The 17879-nt window shown below is 50.1% G+C and overlaps 1 protein-coding gene across 8 annotated transcripts in view; it reads left to right on the top strand.

The window, feature by feature from the left end:
- PTPDC1 (protein tyrosine phosphatase domain containing 1) overlaps positions 1 to 17879 on the top strand; it is a 59915-nt gene that overhangs the window by 38661 nt on the left and 3375 nt on the right. For 3 of the 8 annotated variants that reach the window (XR_013387096.1, XR_013387091.1, XR_013387101.1), the window contains exons 1-8: positions 5307 to 5597; positions 6026 to 6197; positions 8242 to 8322; positions 8531 to 8649; positions 9610 to 9747; positions 11720 to 12957; positions 15839 to 16024; positions 17273 to 17388. Coding sequence is in view for 5 of the 8 variants with exons in the window: in XM_077910906.1 (XP_077767032.1) it covers positions 5390 to 5597; positions 6026 to 6197; positions 8242 to 8322; positions 8531 to 8649; positions 9610 to 9747; positions 11720 to 12957; positions 15839 to 16024; positions 17278 to 17388 (2253 nt within the window). In the remaining 3 variants the exon portion in view is untranslated. Of the gene's footprint in view, positions 1 to 5305; positions 5598 to 6025; positions 6198 to 8241; positions 8323 to 8530; positions 8650 to 9609; positions 9748 to 11719; positions 12958 to 15838; positions 16025 to 17272; positions 17389 to 17879 lie in introns of those variants that run through there. The other 5 variants (XM_077910910.1, XM_077910909.1, XM_077910906.1 and 2 more) reach the window with 4 other exon arrangements.

Raw genomic sequence — 17879 nt, 5'->3', positions numbered from 1 at the left:
GGGAGAGGGTGGGCGAGGACAAGTGATTAGTCCATAGACGGGGTGGTCCCGGCACAGAGACAGACGTAAACCAGTGACTGAAATAGAGATCCCAGGGACACCCCTCACGTAGGTGGTCAGATGCCATCTGCCAAGGGCGACGAGACTGTCACCAGTTGGTGGTGGACAACCTGGGTGTACATGTGTAGGGGAATGACATTGGGCCCTTACCGTGTGCCATGCACAAAAGTTAACTCAAAATAGCTCAAAATCCTAAATGTAAGAGCTGAAGGTATAAAACTCTTAGAGCATTTCCAGGGGAAATGCTGCAGAACCCTGGATTTGGCAGTGATTTCGTGGCTGTGACACCAACAGTACAGGCAACAAAAGAAACAGTAGATAAATCAGACTTCATCAAAATTTAAAACTTTCCTTCACAAATGATGCCATCAGCAGAAAGGAAAGTCTGTCTGTGAATGGGAGAGACTGCTTGCAGATCACATATCCCTCTCATTCGGGCCAGTCTCCAGAAGGTATAGAGAATCCTAGATCTCAACAAGCAAACATGAGCGAGCGGATTCAGAAACAGGTGCAATAGATGTGTCTCTGAAAGGACACACAGAGGCCCCACATGCGCAGGAGACGTTCACTGTACCCATTACAGACATGCAGGTGAAAACCACACTGAGGTACCACTGTGTGTCCAGTTGGATGGCTGTTAGCCAGCACAAGGACCGGAAATGACTGGTGTCAGTGACTCGTGGAGAAACCGGCGCCCTCATCTTCCTGCTGGTGTGGGTGGTGCAGCCACCATGGACATCTGCCTGGGCATTTCTCAAGAAATTTAAAAAGCAGTTAGGATGTGATCCAGCAGTTCTGCTTCTGGCTGTAAGCAGAGAACAGAAAGCAGACTCGGCAGGTGTCTGTGCACCCACATTCCTGGAGACGATCGCAGTAGCCCAAAGCGGGAAACACCCCACAGAGTGTGGGTGGACCCTGAGGACACTACACTGAGCGACAGCAGCCAGACATACAAGGACGGACACTGTGCAACCCCTCATCTGCAGGAGACCCGGAGTGCTCACATTCTAGGGACAGAGGGGTGGGTGCCAGGCGCTGGGGTGGGGGAGATGAGGAATTAGTGTTTAATGGGGATAGATGGCGGGATGGTCACACATGCAGATGGATGTCCTTAACGCCAGTGTAGGTAGTGTGCCCTTCAAAAGGGCTACAGTGGCCTACCTTGTGTTATATATATTTTACCGCAATTAACAAAGGGAGGTTGGAAGGCACTTTCTCTTCCTCTTCTTTTCCCTTCTCTTCCTGAATACGTTGGTCCAAAGCCATTGACGGGGCCACAAAAAGTAGCCGCACACACGAGAGGGCGGGTGAGGCTGCGGTGCTGGAGACCAGGCGAGGGGCGGCCCCAGCCATGACACCCACGCAGGGGGCCCCACTTGGGCATTAGGGCCTCGGGTCAGGTTGGGAGGGTACCTGTCCGCCCGGAGGGCCTGCATGCTGATGGCTAGGAGCACACCCAGCGCCCGGACTCGTGTCCTAAGCACCACTGCTCAGCCGTGAGCACCCGGGCTACTTGGGTCTCATCATGAGGAAACAGATTGTCTGCTAAATAATGGGTGTGTTCCCTGCACAAGTCAGGGAAAGACTGGAGCTTGCCCTGGAGCAAATCGGTGAGATGTGGGCCAACGTGTGGTTCTGACATGCTGTGGGCTGATTTGCCGCAAGGAGCATGAGATCTGGGGACAGAGGCACCTGGTCCTGTGTCTGTCGTAACCTTCTGGCTTGGGGGAATCTACAGGATGTCTTGTTTATGGGAAACATATGCTAAATTATTTGGGGTACTAGGGCAGTGTATCAGCAGCTTATTCTCAGATGGTTCAAGAAAATAAATACTTTATTATCGTTTTCTGTAAGTTTGAGATTGCTTCAAAATGAAATGTAAAGTCTTCTCCAAAAAATTTTTAACATCAAACTGAATTGTCCAGTTGTGGTGTGTGCTGCTGAGCAGCCTACTGAGACCACAGCCGTCCGGCACCATCGGAGACCTTAGCTAGAGCAGAATTCAGTGGCTGGTGGAGGCAGAGGCCAGAACGATAGGTGGGACAGGCGACCTGCATGTGAAGTTTTGCCAAGAAGGGGAATGGAGGGCCTTCTGACACAGGGGCCTGTGGTGAGGGGTCTGGAAACAGTGATGTATGCAGGAACGCTGGGACAATTAAGAAACCGCGGCCCTTAGAGGGGATGACCTGGAGAAGTTCTGCTTCAGATACTTGAAGATCTTGCAAAGTCAAAGAGATGCTTTGTTTTAATTTTTGGAGGAAAGTAGAGCCCGTGTTCACGCTTTGGGCCGTCCAGCCACTGAGAGTTTGGTAGCTGTGCCTCCCACCACAAAGCACGGCAAGCAGAAGCTGCTCCCGGATGTGAATGCTCTGGTGGCTTCCAGCTGAGGACATGTGGTTGTCCAGCTCCCACTGTGCCCTCGGCCCACGGTCACATGGCTTTGTTCTCAGCCCCTTCTGAGATCTTGAGTATAAGAGAAAATGACTGGAGCCTGGGGTTCCGCTCTGACCACCAGGTGTGCGGAGTGAAGAGGAATCACAGAGGGTCTCCCCGTCGCTTCCTGTGTGCACCCCTGGGGTAGACAGCCCGCGTTTGTAGTGACCAGGGACTCCCGCAGCCCTTTAGCACTGTCGTGTGTCGGGGAAGGCCTGTTGCCCACCTGCAGTCAGGTTGAGGGCCACAAAGGTATAACGGTGTGGAGCCCGGAGCCCAGTGCTCACGTTCCCAATGCCCCGGTGGCAGCAGAGGCATGGACTATATAGGATGGGCCCTGGGGAGTACCCCGTGTCTTGTGTTCCTGCTTTCTCCTGGAGCCTGGTCTCTTTAGAGACGGCATGTGTGGAGGTAAGCAGAAGAAGAACGGTAGCATGGCAGCGCCCCTGAGTCCACGGCCCTGGGATGCAGACGTTTGCCTTCCTCCATCCTTAGAAGAACACGTCAGAGGAGCAAAAACATGAGATCTTAGCAGGGGGTGGGACAACTGCACTCATGTGGATTCTAGTGGCCTGCAAATAAATGACAGTGATGTTCTCTCCATGGCTGCCAGGAGGACACTCTACCTTTTAAGTGTCTGCGGACAGCTTGGCCCTTCACAAAACCACTCAGAAACATCCCATTTTATTAGTCATGACATCACAGGGCTCCTGTATCTAGAGAGAGCCTCTGTTGGTTTTCCTGCTGGTAATTTACATATTAAAATGTTACCTCTGAGAGTTGGAACAGTTCATCACTGACAATCTGTGATTCATCCCAACGTAAAATTTTTGGTGGATTTTTAGGTTGTTAGATGACTTTATGCCATTTAGCATAAATAAAAACTGGCTTTCAAAGATGGGTTTGGCTGCAGTTTAGGCATTTTGCCAACAAATAGCGTGGAGCTGGAGATGGTGGGTGACAGTCCTGCTGTGTGGGGAAGGAGCACCCACGAGGGGACAGAGCCCCTCTTGAGCAGCAGATGTGGCCCCCACACCCTCGGAAATCGAGGGACGGTGCAGACTCGTGTTTGCCTTTGGCTCCGCTTCACTGAAGACCTGGCTGCGGGGGCCCTGAGTGCCAGTGAGCCCACACGGGTAGTTACACGTTTGTGGGAGGTCGGCTTGGTTCTCCACATGTCACAGCAGAGATAGTTCTTGAGCTGATGCACAGCCACCCCTTCTCGGTGTTGCCCAGATGAGGCCAGCCGTCGTCAAATTCATTTTCATGCTCGGTGCTGTTGAAAACCCCACAGCGGGGCCTGGTCTGCGGACGTGCACCTCTCGCTCCCGCACTGGCGCCAACTTTCTGGGACTTGGGCTGCTGCTCCTTGTGCCGTGGTGCCCCCAGAGCTCTGTGCTGGGCTTCCCCATGGCCACCTGAGCCGCCTCGGCCTCTTGCCAGCACCCTGGCTGCCGTCTGTCCACCTACATGGCGTCGGGCCTCCCATAAGTCCATTCCTGGCATCACTGTCCCACAGGCCCAGAGCCCCCACAGAGACCTGCCTGGACCCCCTGCCCTGCGTGGCTGGTGCAGCGCCCTGGCTTTGTGTGCACTAGGGCTGGGCCACCAGGCCTCCCTCTCCTGTAAGGCTCTGTGGAGGCCCTGCTTCTCCTCCATTGCTTACATTAAAGAAAATTCTTTTCGGTCACCTTGTGCACATAACAAGGGTGTGAACCGGCCCTTGGGGAGGAGTTAGGGCACCACATGGAGCTCCGTGTCCATCCTGTTTGACAGAGTCTGTTCAGGTGGGAGATGGGGGAGCGCTGGAAAGGGCACATACTTCCAGTGTCACCGAGCACAAGAACCAGAGTGGCCTCTGCGACCCGAGGTTGTTTCTGTCTGTATGGGGCTAAGACCCCACTGGAGACAGAGACGTGGGCTGGGGCGGGCCTAGCATTCTCCCGGGCGGAGGCAGCGGCAGTGTGAGAGTTTCTGTGTTCTCCGCATCCTTTGCCCTCACATCACAGCCTCCTCCTCATCCAGCTCCTGAGAAGAATGTGATTCTTGGTGGATTTTTTCCCCCAGCCTCCCCAGAGACCTTCCTGGAGCTTCGTTTCCCCCAAAGTGGGTGACAACAGTCATAAGATGGGGTCCTGGAGTCTGTGCCAGGCAGGGCCGCCTGCCCACCTGATGCAGGCATGATCCGGGTCTGTGTTTTCACGTTCTGGAAGCCCGTGTCTTCTGATTGAAACATGGGCCCTACAGACATTTAATGTGTTCTGTCCAAGCATTTCTTTCTTTTTTTTTTTTTAAACAGTTCTATCAAGAAAATTCTAGGGGACTTTCTGGTTTTGATGAACTAAATGCTGTTTTATTCATGTTACGAGGTACACTGCGCATCCTACTTCATTACGGTTCACTTCCTATTTTCTCTGTTCCGGAGAGGAGTAGAACGAGAAGCTTTTTCAGAATGTTCAGATAATAAGTACCTAAGGAATAGCAGAATTTACACCTTTCAGTATGTGTATAAAAGGCAGTGTCTGTATCATAAACGCATTTTTCTAAATTTATTGCACCGCGTCAGGTGTAATTGTTTGTGCTGGCAGACCTATCCACGGGGGATGAGAAACAAAACAGCACAGCTGCAATTTAGTGTAATCTATTTAAAATACATGTTCTTCCCTCTCCTTGAACAATCTGTCCAAAAGGCTGTCGGTTCATGTGGGACTCCGCCTGTACGGATTCCCATTCTCCGAGCGGGAATCAGTAGTTTCTTTGTTCGTCGCCATGGGAACAAACCAGCCTATCCCCAGCGGCTGTCAGGTCTCGCAGGGCAGTGCGGGGTGGCTCAGCGGAACTTGGTCGCCGAGCGGGCTGGCGCGCTGCCGTCCCGTGCTGTCCCCGCAGCCCAGCCATGCAGGACCTGCCCCGGCGGTGCTCCGCCCTGCCCTTCCTCAGCTCCTTCCTCCAGGGCCGCCGGCACTCGTCTTCGGACCCCGTCCTGCAGCAGGACCGGCGCGGCTCGGCCGCCCAGACGCTGTCCTCATCCTCTCTCCAGGTGATGGTGGCCGTGGCCTCAGTCAGCTGTGCCGAAGGAAACCCAGCCTGCCTCCAGAGAAAAAGTAAAGCACAGCTTTGAGTTTAAATTCAGACTGTTGACGGTTAATTCTCCGTTGTTCTTTCTACTCTCTTGTGCTAAGAGCTTCAGTGGACATGTACTAGCAGATAAAGGGATTAAATGTATTGTGCTTTTGCATTAAAAAATGTAATTTTTGAAAAAAGTCATCCCCTTGTTAAGAGATCTGCTTTTACTGTTTCTTCCTCTTCATTACCAATGTGACAGGTGGAGATTATTGTGTGTGGAAGCCTTTTCTGTATTAAGAGACCGTGCACTCAGATGAAAAGGAAACGGTTTTACTTCTGACAAAATGACAGAAATGTAGCACCGGCTTGTCATCTACAATCCTGAGATAACACAGAAGCTGTTTCTGGTGTTACTGTTCCATTTGGAGAGTGGAATCTTGAGTCCTTCCTCCCTTGTATGTTCTAGGAAACTCAGGACGTCCAACACCAAAGTACACGAAAGTCGGAGAGCGCTTACGGCATGTGATTCCCGGACACATGGCCTGCTCCATGGCGTGTGGTGGCAGAGCGTGCAAGTATGAAAACCCTGCCCGCTGGAGTGAGCAGGAGCAAGCCATTAAGGGGGTCTACTCGTCGTGGTAAGTGACCCTGTGGGTGTGCAGCAGGCAGTGGCTGTGGAGGAGGCCGCGTGTGGGTGTGAAGTCAGAGCACCACACCTCCGCCTGGCCTGCAGCATGATGAGCTGTGTGATCTCAGCATGCCAAGCCTCATCTGTAAAACAGAAATAATAAAACCAACCTGTAGGGCTTTTATTGATGAAATGATGTAAGTAACATATCTTAAAGAAATGATAACAAGATAGCTCTTGTTATCATTTATTGTTAAGATATCTTCTCAAGTTGCTAGAAATAACGTGTTCAGCTACACATTTGAGAAGGCAGGAGGTAATTACATGTTTTGTCCCTTTCACACGGGTACATATTAGCCCCGTTTTTCTTTTGTTCCCGTCTTCTGTATGAAAGGGCACGCTTACACGCAAGTACACTGTCCGTGTGCCTCAGTACACAGTGGAACGCCTTGTGGGCTCAGCACAGGGTAAGATGCTGCATGGTTTGTGGTGTGCAGATGCGACCTGCCTTTCAGAGGGCTTGGTTTCCCTCTTCTCCTTATTAATAGTAAACTATTGAGTAGGCCTCTTTTGATATAGTGATATCTCTGACAGATTCTGATCATCAAGCCATGTTACCTTTGAAACCCGCTGAGAGGAATTTGGGGTTTAAAGAACACTAGTGGTGGATCATTTCCTGCAGTGAAAATCCATTTCCAAACTAGACTTTTGTCAGCTGGCCTCCCTAACCTGCAGCTGGGGCTTTTTCACACAGGCCTGGCTGGCACGTGTGTGGTGACAGAGTCGGGATCTGCTGTTGCTACTGTTCCCCACAGATCACAGTCTGGTCTGAAGACTGTTGTGCGAAAGCAAGTGCTGTGCCTCGGTTCAGTCAGACCACAGGTCTCCAATAACACAGCTTGAGATCACAGTGATGTTTTTGGGTCATTGTTGACTAAACATCTGAGTCTTTTTCACCTCCTGCGCTTTCACAGCACTTCTCTCCTTGTCTCCATATAAGTGCTAATGAATTTGGGGGGGCCCCCATCAAATTTCAGGGCTTGCCCCCGTGGGGAGGCATGATGTCTTTTGGGATCGTGCTCTGCTCAGCTGATGTCTCCGTCACTCCTTGGGCTCCTGTGACCCACTGCTCCTGACAGACTGCCTGGCATATCTGTCACCAGAGCCCTTGTGTGTGGGGGGTGGCGGCTGTCTGTTGGGCCTCTGCCCGTCTATCCTCAGGCCAGGCACTGTGCTAGACACTATCAAACTTATCATCTTCATAAGGCTCCTGAAAAGTAGCCATGGTTAGTGTCATTGTACTGATGAAGGAACTGGGGTCCAGAGTAACCTACTACCCAGCTAGACATAGAAAATCCAGCACTTGAAACCAGGCCCAGTGGACTGCCAAGCCCGTATGTTCTGCTGAATTACAACAACTCAGCATTTATTCATAACCACACGCCAGAATTTGTGCTAAAGATTTCACACCCACATGGTATTGAATGCTCATGCCAACCCGGCGAGGCGGGCGTTATCACTGCTTAACACCATCAGTAACCAAGGGGCAGAGTTATTTTGGCTGCAGAACGAGGGGCATCTACCAGGCCCTCCAGAGTCTCATGAGAGTTCTTGGAAATATGCTGCCAGAGTCCACAGATACTTTACATGCTGGGTTTTTTTTCAGGGATTCAGGTTTCTTAGAGCCCTCATCAGGGTGTAAAATTGAAGCCAGAACCTATATAAGAAAATTGTTCTAGGGGCACCTGCGTGGCTCAGGGCTGAGTGCCTTCAGCTCAGGTGGTGATCCTGGGGTCCTGGGATCAAGTCCCACATCGGTCTCCCCACAGGGAGCCTGCTTCTCCCTCTGCCTGTGTCTCTGCCTTTCTCTCTGTGTCTCGAATGAATGAATGAATGAATGAATGAATGAATGAATGAATGAATGAATGAAAAGAAAATTGTTCTAGAGTTGTTAACATCGTAGAAAAAATAGGGACTTGATATCTCATTCTCTTAGTTCTTAGAGCTAGAACCTTCCAGGTTTTTGCATCTCATCAGCCCCTGGTCCTTTCTAGGGTCACTGAGAATATCCTGGCCATGGCTCGCCCATCCACCGAGCTCCTGGAGAAGTATCACCTCATTGAGCAATTCCAGAGGTAAAGGCCATGTTGCTGACACGCTTGCTAAGCCAACTTGAGTTTTCTCATCCATTGCTTTTGGCTTCAAATAAACAATAGCTGCTTATTTCAACTAGGAAATTGAGGTTTGGAGAGTGATTAATAATGTTTATTATTGCCAAAAATGGGTTGGTTTTTTTAAAACCCTAGCTCTCAATGTGATGACTTTTTTCTTTTCTCCTGTAAGCCATGGCATAAAAACAATCATCAACCTGCAGCGCCCTGGTGAACATGCCAGCTGTGGGAACCCTCTGGAACAGGAAAGCGGCTTCACGTACCTTCCTGAAGCTTTCATGGAGGCTGGCAGTGAGTGTTCCACCTCCCCTCCATGAGTCACCAAGAACAGTACCCAGACTCGTCAGCTCACAGGGTGATAGAATGACCGCTTTCTGCGGGGGCAGGGGCGGGCTCCCCACAGAGAAGATGAGCGCTGATTCCAAATAATGCCACCATTCTTCTCTAGTGCTGCTGCTCAAAGTACAGGATTGCTTTTGTCTGTGGGAGGGATCCTGGGAGGAGCCCTGTCAAGACAATGTCCTCATTCGCTACCGTAACAGTGCCCTGGACCATCCCAGAGTACTTTCTGCTTCACACAGGCACCATGCAGGTGCAGTGAGCACCCACTTGCCTGGATCACACAGCATGTGCATGGCAACGGGATTGGAACACAGGACTAACTCATGCTTTTATTGCTGTCCAGCTCTGCTCCCGGGTGGAAATCAGGGGTTCTTTAGGTAACAGTCCCAGAAGCTCCAGTCTTGGGAGCCTAGGGATGGAGTCAGGACCAGGCTGGAAAGGACCAGCCCTGGCCACTTTGGGGACTTGTTTTTAAGAAGCGTGTATCTAGCTTTTTTGTCTCCCCTGGATGGAAAATCTGTATGTCCCCACCTATGCCACTTATCAGTCCTTCAGACACATCTCCGTGCTTACACAACATGCCCTGCCTTCCCTCCGTAGCTGAGTGATTTGGGCAAAGGTCATGGGCTTTATTAATTTCCAATCCTGTTTCATCTTAATTCTCTCTGGCTGAGTTTTAGCAGGCAATGTCTTAGGTAATATAGAAGGTGCTTTGTAAGAAGTGTTGTTAACAATGAACTTGCTGGAAATGTAAAAAGCCTATTATTTTAGGCCTATGCATCCAGTTCAATCCATGTGCCTTACAGCTTTACACTTCTCGTGACTTCACTCACTCTCTTCATATGGCTATGCAAGGATATCTCCTGTATGTTGATTGTTTTTTCCTGTTTTCTTATTTTCATCATCCAGTTTATTTCTACAATTTTGGATGGAAGGATTATGGTGTAGCATCGCTTACCACCATCTTAGATATGGTGAAGGTGATGACATTTGCCTTACAAGAAGGAAAAGTAGCTGTCCATTGTCATGCAGGGCTTGGTCGAACAGGTAAATTCTAGGAAGTGGGCTTATTGTCTTATAACATATTTAAATATGTAAAGAATAATATTTCATAACTCTAGAAGATAAATATTTTTCAGAATCCGATCAATGTTTTGAAGTCAAATGGTAGGAGCTACAGAAAATTTGAAAGTCTTAAACAGTTTCAGTGACCATTTTTTTGTGAGAGTATTTTTGAGAGATTTAGGCCTGAAAACTCCTCATATTTAGTAAACAGATGGGTTTCCACAGCTCACTAAATGACCACTCTGGTTTTTCTTCAAAGGAAAAAACCCCAGCACATTATTTTAATGAGTAATGTCTTTTAAAAATGTAATTTTCCTTAACCAAAGTAATGACAATAGAAAGCATTGTCTCACTTTGTGTGTTCTAAGCATTTTACACGCACTGGTTAAGTCTTTAGCAACAATGTGACTTTTGAAGGAGGTTAAATAATTTGCTACGTTAGTAAGTGGCAGAGCCAAGATTTAAATTCATGGCTGGAAGGATTATATTTGTGAAGAGAGTCTATCTGTGCCTAAAATTACAAATAAAAATAAATTATTTTACTTAAAAATGCAGCAAATGTCAATGCAGTGCTGATACTGACACAAAAATAAATACCATAGGATTAGATTATTAGTTGTCTTCGGGTCCAACCAGACATCCAAGCTCAGCACTGTCCATGGGTCCCTGTGTACCTGCCTCCAGGTCTCCTACCTACTGGCAAGGGCATTCAGGTGAGGACTCAACCCCGCCTAGAACATCAGCTCTTAGGGTCCAGCCAAGGCCTCACTGTTCCTGGGGGTTCTGTACGATCGCACTGCAGTCTCCATACTTACTCTGAAGTGCCGTGTCCCAGTGAGAAAGATTTCTAGGTCACTGCCCCTACTAAGAGCCATGCAGTTTGCAGAAGTCCTGATTTTCATCTATGACGTGATTGACAGACTTAGTGAACCATACAGATGTCTTCTGACTTGCCTTTTACCCTCCTATTAGTTAACTATCAGTTGGATTAATTATTTATCACCAATTATGTTATTCATTTTAATTTAATATTAGTTAACAAGAATAATGATGTCTATAACGTTAAGGTTGTTGTTTCTTTTAATAAGTATTTATAAAGTTATGTCTTGGTCTGGAGAAAACTATTAGTGCAGACAAAACTCCAGAAATAGACTGTTATTGTGAATAATTCCCAGAGAAAATACACCCAAAAAGGAAGAATGCCAGGCTGGGAATGTGGCAACAGGTGATGGCAAAGATGGCAGGAGTGGGAAGTAAGTGTGAGCCAGGGCAGGTAGTAGAGTGGACTGTGCTCGCTCCTTATATTCCTTAGACCCTCTTCAACGGGGTAAAAGTGTTCCTGCTGTACTTCCGGCTCTGAACTGCTCTTAGAATATTCCATCCAGTCAGTCCATAACTCTGCCTGGACCTTCCCCTCACCCACACTCTCTCCCTCATCCCCCTACTCTCCTTCATCCCCCCACCACACTCTCTCCCTCATCCCCCCACCACACTCTCTCCCTTGTCCCCTCACCTACATGCTCTCCCTCGTCCCCTCACCCACTCTTTCCCTCATCCCCCCACCACATGCTCTCCCCCATCCCCTCACCACATGCTCTCCCCATCCCCTCACCCACATGCTCTCCCTCATCCCCTCACCACACTCTCTCCCTCATCCCCTCACCCACATGCTCTCCCTCATCCCCTCACCACACTCTCTCTCCCATACCCTCACCAACACTTTCCCTCTCAGGGTACAGAGATGAGTGTGGATTCTCAGTCATGGGGAGAAATGACATATAGACAGGGGAATAAACACTTGCACAAGAAGTCAGTAAGTTATAACTGTCCTTAAAATGTTCCTTTATATGATTTACCACATATTCAAAGTTTAAATCTCGAAGAGTGATAAGTTATATGTGTTTTCATACCCATCCTCTCTTTGTTTTCATACCCATCTTCTCTTTTCCTCTAGGTGTTTTAATAGCATGTTACTTAGTTTTTGCAACAAGAATGACTGCTGACCAAGCAATTATATTTGTTCGGGCAAAGCGGCCCAATTCCATACAAACTCGAGGACAACTGCTGTGTGTGAGGGAATTTACTCAGTTTCTGATTCCTCTTCGCAATATATTCTCTTGCTGTGACCCCAAAGCACACGCTGTTACTCTAGCGCAGTATCTCATTCGCCAGCGGCATCTGCTTCATGGTTATGAGGCCCGACTTCTGAAACACATTCCCAAAATTATCCACCTCATTTGCAAATTGCTCCTGGACTTAGCCGAGAATAGGCCAGTGGTGACAGAAGAGGTGGCCGAAGTGCCCAGCCTGTCTGCCGAAATTGAAAAGACGGTTTCTGAGATGATCACCCTGCAGCTGGATAAAGAGTTGCTGCAGCAGGGCAGCGACGTGTCAGATTCCTTCCCCCCAACCGCGGTGGCCACAGACTTTGAGAATCAGGATGTGATTCTTTCCAGCGAGCAAGAGATTGACCCTCTTTGGAAGAGGCGTAATGTCGAGTGCCTTCAGCCCCTGACTCACCTGAAAAGGCAATTCAGCTACAGCGACTCAGATTTAAAGCGGGCTGAGTCGCTTCTGGAGCATGGCAGTGCTCCGTGGACAGGACCTGCCCCGGCCTTGCTTGGCCATGACCCCGAGCAGCAGAAGCCCATAAGGCACTGGCACACCCCTCAGTCTCCGCAGCTTGATCCAAGTAAGGAAACGCTGGTCCGAAATACGTTCTCTTTCTGGAATCAGGCTAAATTTGGAGGCCTGGAAGGACTCAAAGATGAGGGGGCACCGGTTTTCCATAAGGAGACTATGGCAAAGGTTCCGCGGAGCAGAACCTTCTCTTCAGGTGTTTCAGGTTCATACAATCCTGGGGAACCAGCTCTACCGGACCGTGCAGATATTGCCAAGGAGCCAGGCTGTTCTCTGCAGCAAGTGCCCCACTGTCAGTGCAAAACTCCTGCTGGCTGCTGCTCTGACCCTTCCCGCAGCCCTGTGTCTTGTGGCTTCAGCCCCAAAGCACCCTTCTCGGCTGGACACACTCAAGTCCCCAACAGCAAAGATCTGCCCACAGATGCTCCAAACACTGCTTTGCAGTCTGAATTGAGTGTCGAAGCCAGGAGAATACTGGCAGCCAAAGCCCTGGCAAGTTTAAATGAATGTGCAGAAAAGGAGGAGGTGAAAAGGAAGGTAGAAATGTGGCAGGTACTTGTATTTCATTTAATTGTGTTTGTGTGGGAAATACATATGGCAGAGCAAAAATGTAATACATGTTACCAAATTCAAGGGTTACAGGAGTTTGAAGACCTGTTGGTGTAATACCTAACTTTTGAATTTCGGGTTTCTTGATCTCTGTGTGAAAGTGCTCGATGTTTAGCACTTAGCGGGGTCCTTGGAGCAGGGCATTGATACCAATGCCTGTGGCAGCTTTCTACTTTCCCACTGGGTGCATGGACGGACAGACCACAGCACACAGCTTTAGGAACTGATGTGAGCATCTCTAACCTGAGTCTGATAGGGAGCCATGCTTGGAGAACCACTGACCAAGTGAAATCAGAGAAAATTATTTTCCAAAGCATCAATCCAAGTGTTGAGTGAGGTCAGAACACGTGACGGATGCTGTCAAAGATATTATTTATGTAGAGAGAGTGAGAGGAGTGTGGGGGGAGAGGCAGTGGGAGAGAGAGGAGCACAGAGCCTGACCTGGGGCTCAATCTCATGACACTGAGATCATGACCTGCCCCAAAATGGAGACAGATCCTTTACTTACTGAGCCGCCCATGTGCCTAGTACATTAGTTTTACCTAAGATTGTGTCTTCAGGGCCATTTCTTGGCTTTTGCTTAAATTAGAACGTGAAATTTTATTTTTTTTTAAGATTTTATTTATTCATGAGAGACCCAGAGAGAGAGGCAGAGACACAGGCAGAGGGAGAAGTAGGCTCCATGCAGGGAGCCCGACGTGGGACTCGATCCTGGGTCCCCAGGATCAGGCCCTGGACTGAAGGTGGTGCTAAACCTCTGAGCCACCCGGGCTGCCCAGAACGTGAAATTTTAAATTTTAACCCTTTTTATGGTGTATTTTCATTAGAAACACAGTCTTCAATCGGTTGTGCTCTTTGCCCTGAATGAGCAGCTGGTGTAGACAAAAGGCAGGCCTTAACACCTAGTTACCAGAGACCAGTCAACTGCCCAAATGTGCGGCTGACCTGGGGAGGCCTGGTTCAGTGAAGTCTAGACTTGTTAGCCCATCATCTCCCACAAATTATTTGTGTGGCTGCTCCTCTGTAGTTTACATAAATTAAGCAAGGCCAATACATGTTCCAGGAGGGTCAGAACCTTCCAGATACAGAGGTGGGAATACTAGCCACAGAGCCTTGCACCCAGTCCCAGCTGTGGGGCTGCAGAGCATGTGCATGCTGCAAGTCAGAACTGCAGGTGTTTGCTGAGCCAATGGTTAAATGTAGTGACTTCTTACTCCAAAGTGAACAAGCCTTTGGGTCAGTCAGCCTCGATCTGTGAGGACATGTGGCTGGCCCCCTCCCTCCCAGGTCAGCCTAGCATGGTGGACTGTTGCAGCACTTCACACACAAAAGCATTCCGGGGGTGAACATGACACTTTTGTTTGGATAGGCTTGCCCTTTATTTCACTTTCTGGATTTTGTTATATGCCTTTGAGCAATAAAACATAGCTGAGTTCTGGAAAAAGCCCAGTGAACTGTGATTTGGGCAGCACAGTGCAGCCTGTTCCTGTGCTGGACCCTCTCGCCTGCTACGTTGCAGGGACCCGTAGGGCAGAGGATACCCCAAGATCCTTCGTGAATCTTCACAGTCCACATGAGTTAAGTATCACAGATAGGAAAGCCAAGGGTCGGGGGGTCAAGACACATGCTCAAGGTCACATGGCCCGAATGTGTATGACCCGTGGGGAACAGGGCCTCCACACAACTAAACATAGTGGCTTCTTTATGAAATAATAAAGAGGAACCAGAGGATCCCAGAGCCAAGGACCCTGGTGGGGGCAGGAGTACCACATCTGGACTCATGCACAACCTAGGGAATGAAAGCTGTCTGCCCTGTTGTGCTTTGGGCTCCTGGGTAAGCACCCTCTTCCCTGCACCCACACACCTGCCATCAGGGTCTCACTACAGGTGTTGTAGGAATCGAGTAGGTTATGTGCTACCGGCTGTCCTAAGTCTTGTGAAAATACCAGAGGCATGAATGAACAAATGTGCAAGGATTGCGCTTGCTGCATACGCTGTATTTACTAGCACATACATCTGAGCCCCATCAGAAGTTAAAATTCTTCCTGCTTTTCCCTGGTCTCTTCACAGCAAACTGTTAGGGGCTCCTGTTTAACCCCCAGCACGTGGCATGTGGGCAAGGCCAGCTTGCCCCGCCCCGTCCAGTCTCAGGGTGTGGGGCTGGCTGCATCCAGGCCTGCAGGGGACTCTGAAAAGGTGGGTGAGAGAGCTGTGTCTGCCGCAGCTGCCCGCCATTCAGCAGTTTTCTGGGGCACACTTGGAAGTTTTAGCTTTTCCTCATTCTGGGGTAACCTGAAAATGTTGTCTTATTTGTGCTATGTCATCCACCATTCTATATCATCGCAGTACGTATTTCTGTTTTGTCCCAAGGAACCTAAAAGGAAGGCTCCCTCTTCCTGAGCAGTGTCTATGGTTTCAGAGCGGGGCAGAGAGCTGAGCTTTTGGGCCAGCCAGTCCCTCTCTCAGCGGCTTTAGCACACCCACGGGGCTGCGGCCAGCTTCATAGACGGAAACCGAGGCTCGGAGAGACTCAGCATCTCAGCCCTGTGTGGCGGATGGGGGGCGGTGTGTGTCTCAGGGCCCGAGACCTTCACTCATGGACAGGATGAGGGCCTTCAGACCTCAGCGTGTGCTGCCTCCCTGTCCCCCCATCCCTCCCCCATCCCTCCTCAGCATCATTGCCCCCCCCACTTCCTCCCTCTCCCTCCCCCACCTCCCTTCCCTCATCCACCCCTGCCCCTCTGCCTTGCTCCCCCTCCTCCCCTGCCTCTTCCCCTCCCCTCCCACCCCTCCCCCACTTTTCTCTTTCTTCCCTTCTTTTTAGAAAGAACTGAATTCCCGAGATGGAGCTTGGGAAAGAATATGCGGCGAAAGGGACCCTTTTGTCCTGTGCAGTCTAATGTGGTCCTGGGTGGAGCAGCTGAAGGAGCCTGTGATCACCAAAGAGGATGTGGACACACTGGTTGCCAGCCGTGCAGATGCCGCAGAAGCGCTGTTTCTATTAGAGAAGGTAAGGAGACTGTCTGGCGAAGTTAGCTGAGGCCCTCAGTGTGGGCTTTAAGTGCAGAATCCCACATCTGGGTCTAATGTACATGTTTCCAAGCTAAGAAATGCAAGCCAGCGTCACACGTAGGAGCTGTGAACCAGACGGGGAGAATGCCTGTATCCCCAGCAGCACCACGAACATGGCGAGGGCTTTCCATCAGACTTCTCTGCATTTGTTACCTGGGCTTGGACAACTGTCCGCTTCAATCACACATAGACCCAGACGCACATGCATGCACACCTTGAGAGTCCCTTCTGTAGGCTGCCCTCCCAGCCCCTGGGTGAGGGGCTGGGGGCGGAGGTCACCCCAGGGGTGGCCAGGCCCTCACCAGGTCATGATTTCCGTTGTCCCCTTCATTCATCAACGTGGCCTGGACAGGGCGAGGCCCCGTCTTACAGGAAAGGCCAGCAGCATGTGTCAGCAGGACGCAATCCCCAGTGGCTCCGGCACACAGCTCACACCCACCCATCATGGGGCTCCTGCCGCACCTGGCCCTCCTCCCCTGCAGCCCCACTCTAGGATATTCACATTCCCCCGCCAGCCATCCCTGTGGCAATCACTTGTGCTTGCTGGGTTCTCCTCATTTCTGAGTACGCCCTCATGGTAGATCTTCAGGAGCCAAGTCAGTGGCTCTGTGGGGAGCATACTGGGTGCACATGGGCTCCAGCGCAAAGTGTCTCCCTGGCTCCTGTAGAGCGAACAGCCCCTGGGAGTCCAGTCGGGCACGTTCCTTGGGGACCCTCCCTGTTAGGTTCCAGTGGGCGCACTGGGAGAGCACCCCATCCCTCTGCAGCTCCTGCCGCAGGCATGCGCGTGCTGACGCGGGTCCCCACTACATGTCCCCGTCCCCGTCCTGCTGTCCCGCCATGGCATGTCAGCATCCACCACCTGAACTCAAGCAGTTTTGTCCAGAGATGAGTGGATTCTCTCTCATCAGCTCCCTGCAAGGAAGACATTTGACTGGAAATTACACTTATATTCATTTTCAGTTATACTTGGTGTCATGATGGAGCAGCTTTGATTTTTACCTCCTTGAAAGCTTGTCAGACAGTGTTAACACCGCATGGGAACAGCACCAGAGCCCTTGGGTAGACAGTTGGATGTTTGAGGTGACGCAGCCTGGTCCCACTCCAGCACCCAGCTCCACAGTGGCTTTGAGTCTATGTCTTGAGGCATTTTCCAAACCATTTGTTTGATTGTGATTTCTGCCAGCACAGGGCCAACACCAGACCATCCTGTGCGTGCTACACTGCGTAGTGAGCCTGCAGGCAGTGCCCGCAGACGTGGAGGAGGCCATCCTCGCCCGTGCCATTAAAGCCTTCACCAAGGTAAGTCCCACGCTGCCGGCCACAGGTTGTAAACCAGAATCCAGGGTCTCCCACCTGCTCTGAAATAAAACCTTCTGCATGTTTTTCTGTAACAGAAGCGTGTTTAACATTTCTCAAACATAGTTGTAGACTTTGGCCAAAAAATACTTGTTTCTCAATACTGATATATTGGAAAAAGCTTAACTGTGGGTTTTTGAAGGAGAACATGGGGAACAAAGAGCTTTCAGATGGAAATAATTGGATGTTGAGAAAAATCTTGAAAATCATGTGCCAGGCAGGAGTCAGAGAATGTTTTCTGGCCAAGCCCATCCTCTTTGGGCCTCCACAGGTAACCGGCCACTGAGAACCCAGCATCCAGCATCGATGACCCAGTGCCTGGCCCCGGTTGGGCAGAAAGTAAAAAAAAGAAAAATCTACGCACAGCCTTCAGGCTTGCAGCCTCTGTTCTGGCTGAAGGGAGAACCGGGGCCGTGTCAAGGAGGAGAGCTCCC

This window comes from Canis aureus, chromosome 1, assembly GCF_053574225.1.
Source record: "Canis aureus isolate CA01 chromosome 1, VMU_Caureus_v.1.0, whole genome shotgun sequence".
NCBI classification, from domain to species: domain Eukaryota; kingdom Metazoa; phylum Chordata; class Mammalia; order Carnivora; family Canidae; genus Canis; species Canis aureus.
Note: the sequence above shows the minus strand (reverse complement) of the source record. Positions and strands in the feature narration are given on the sequence as shown.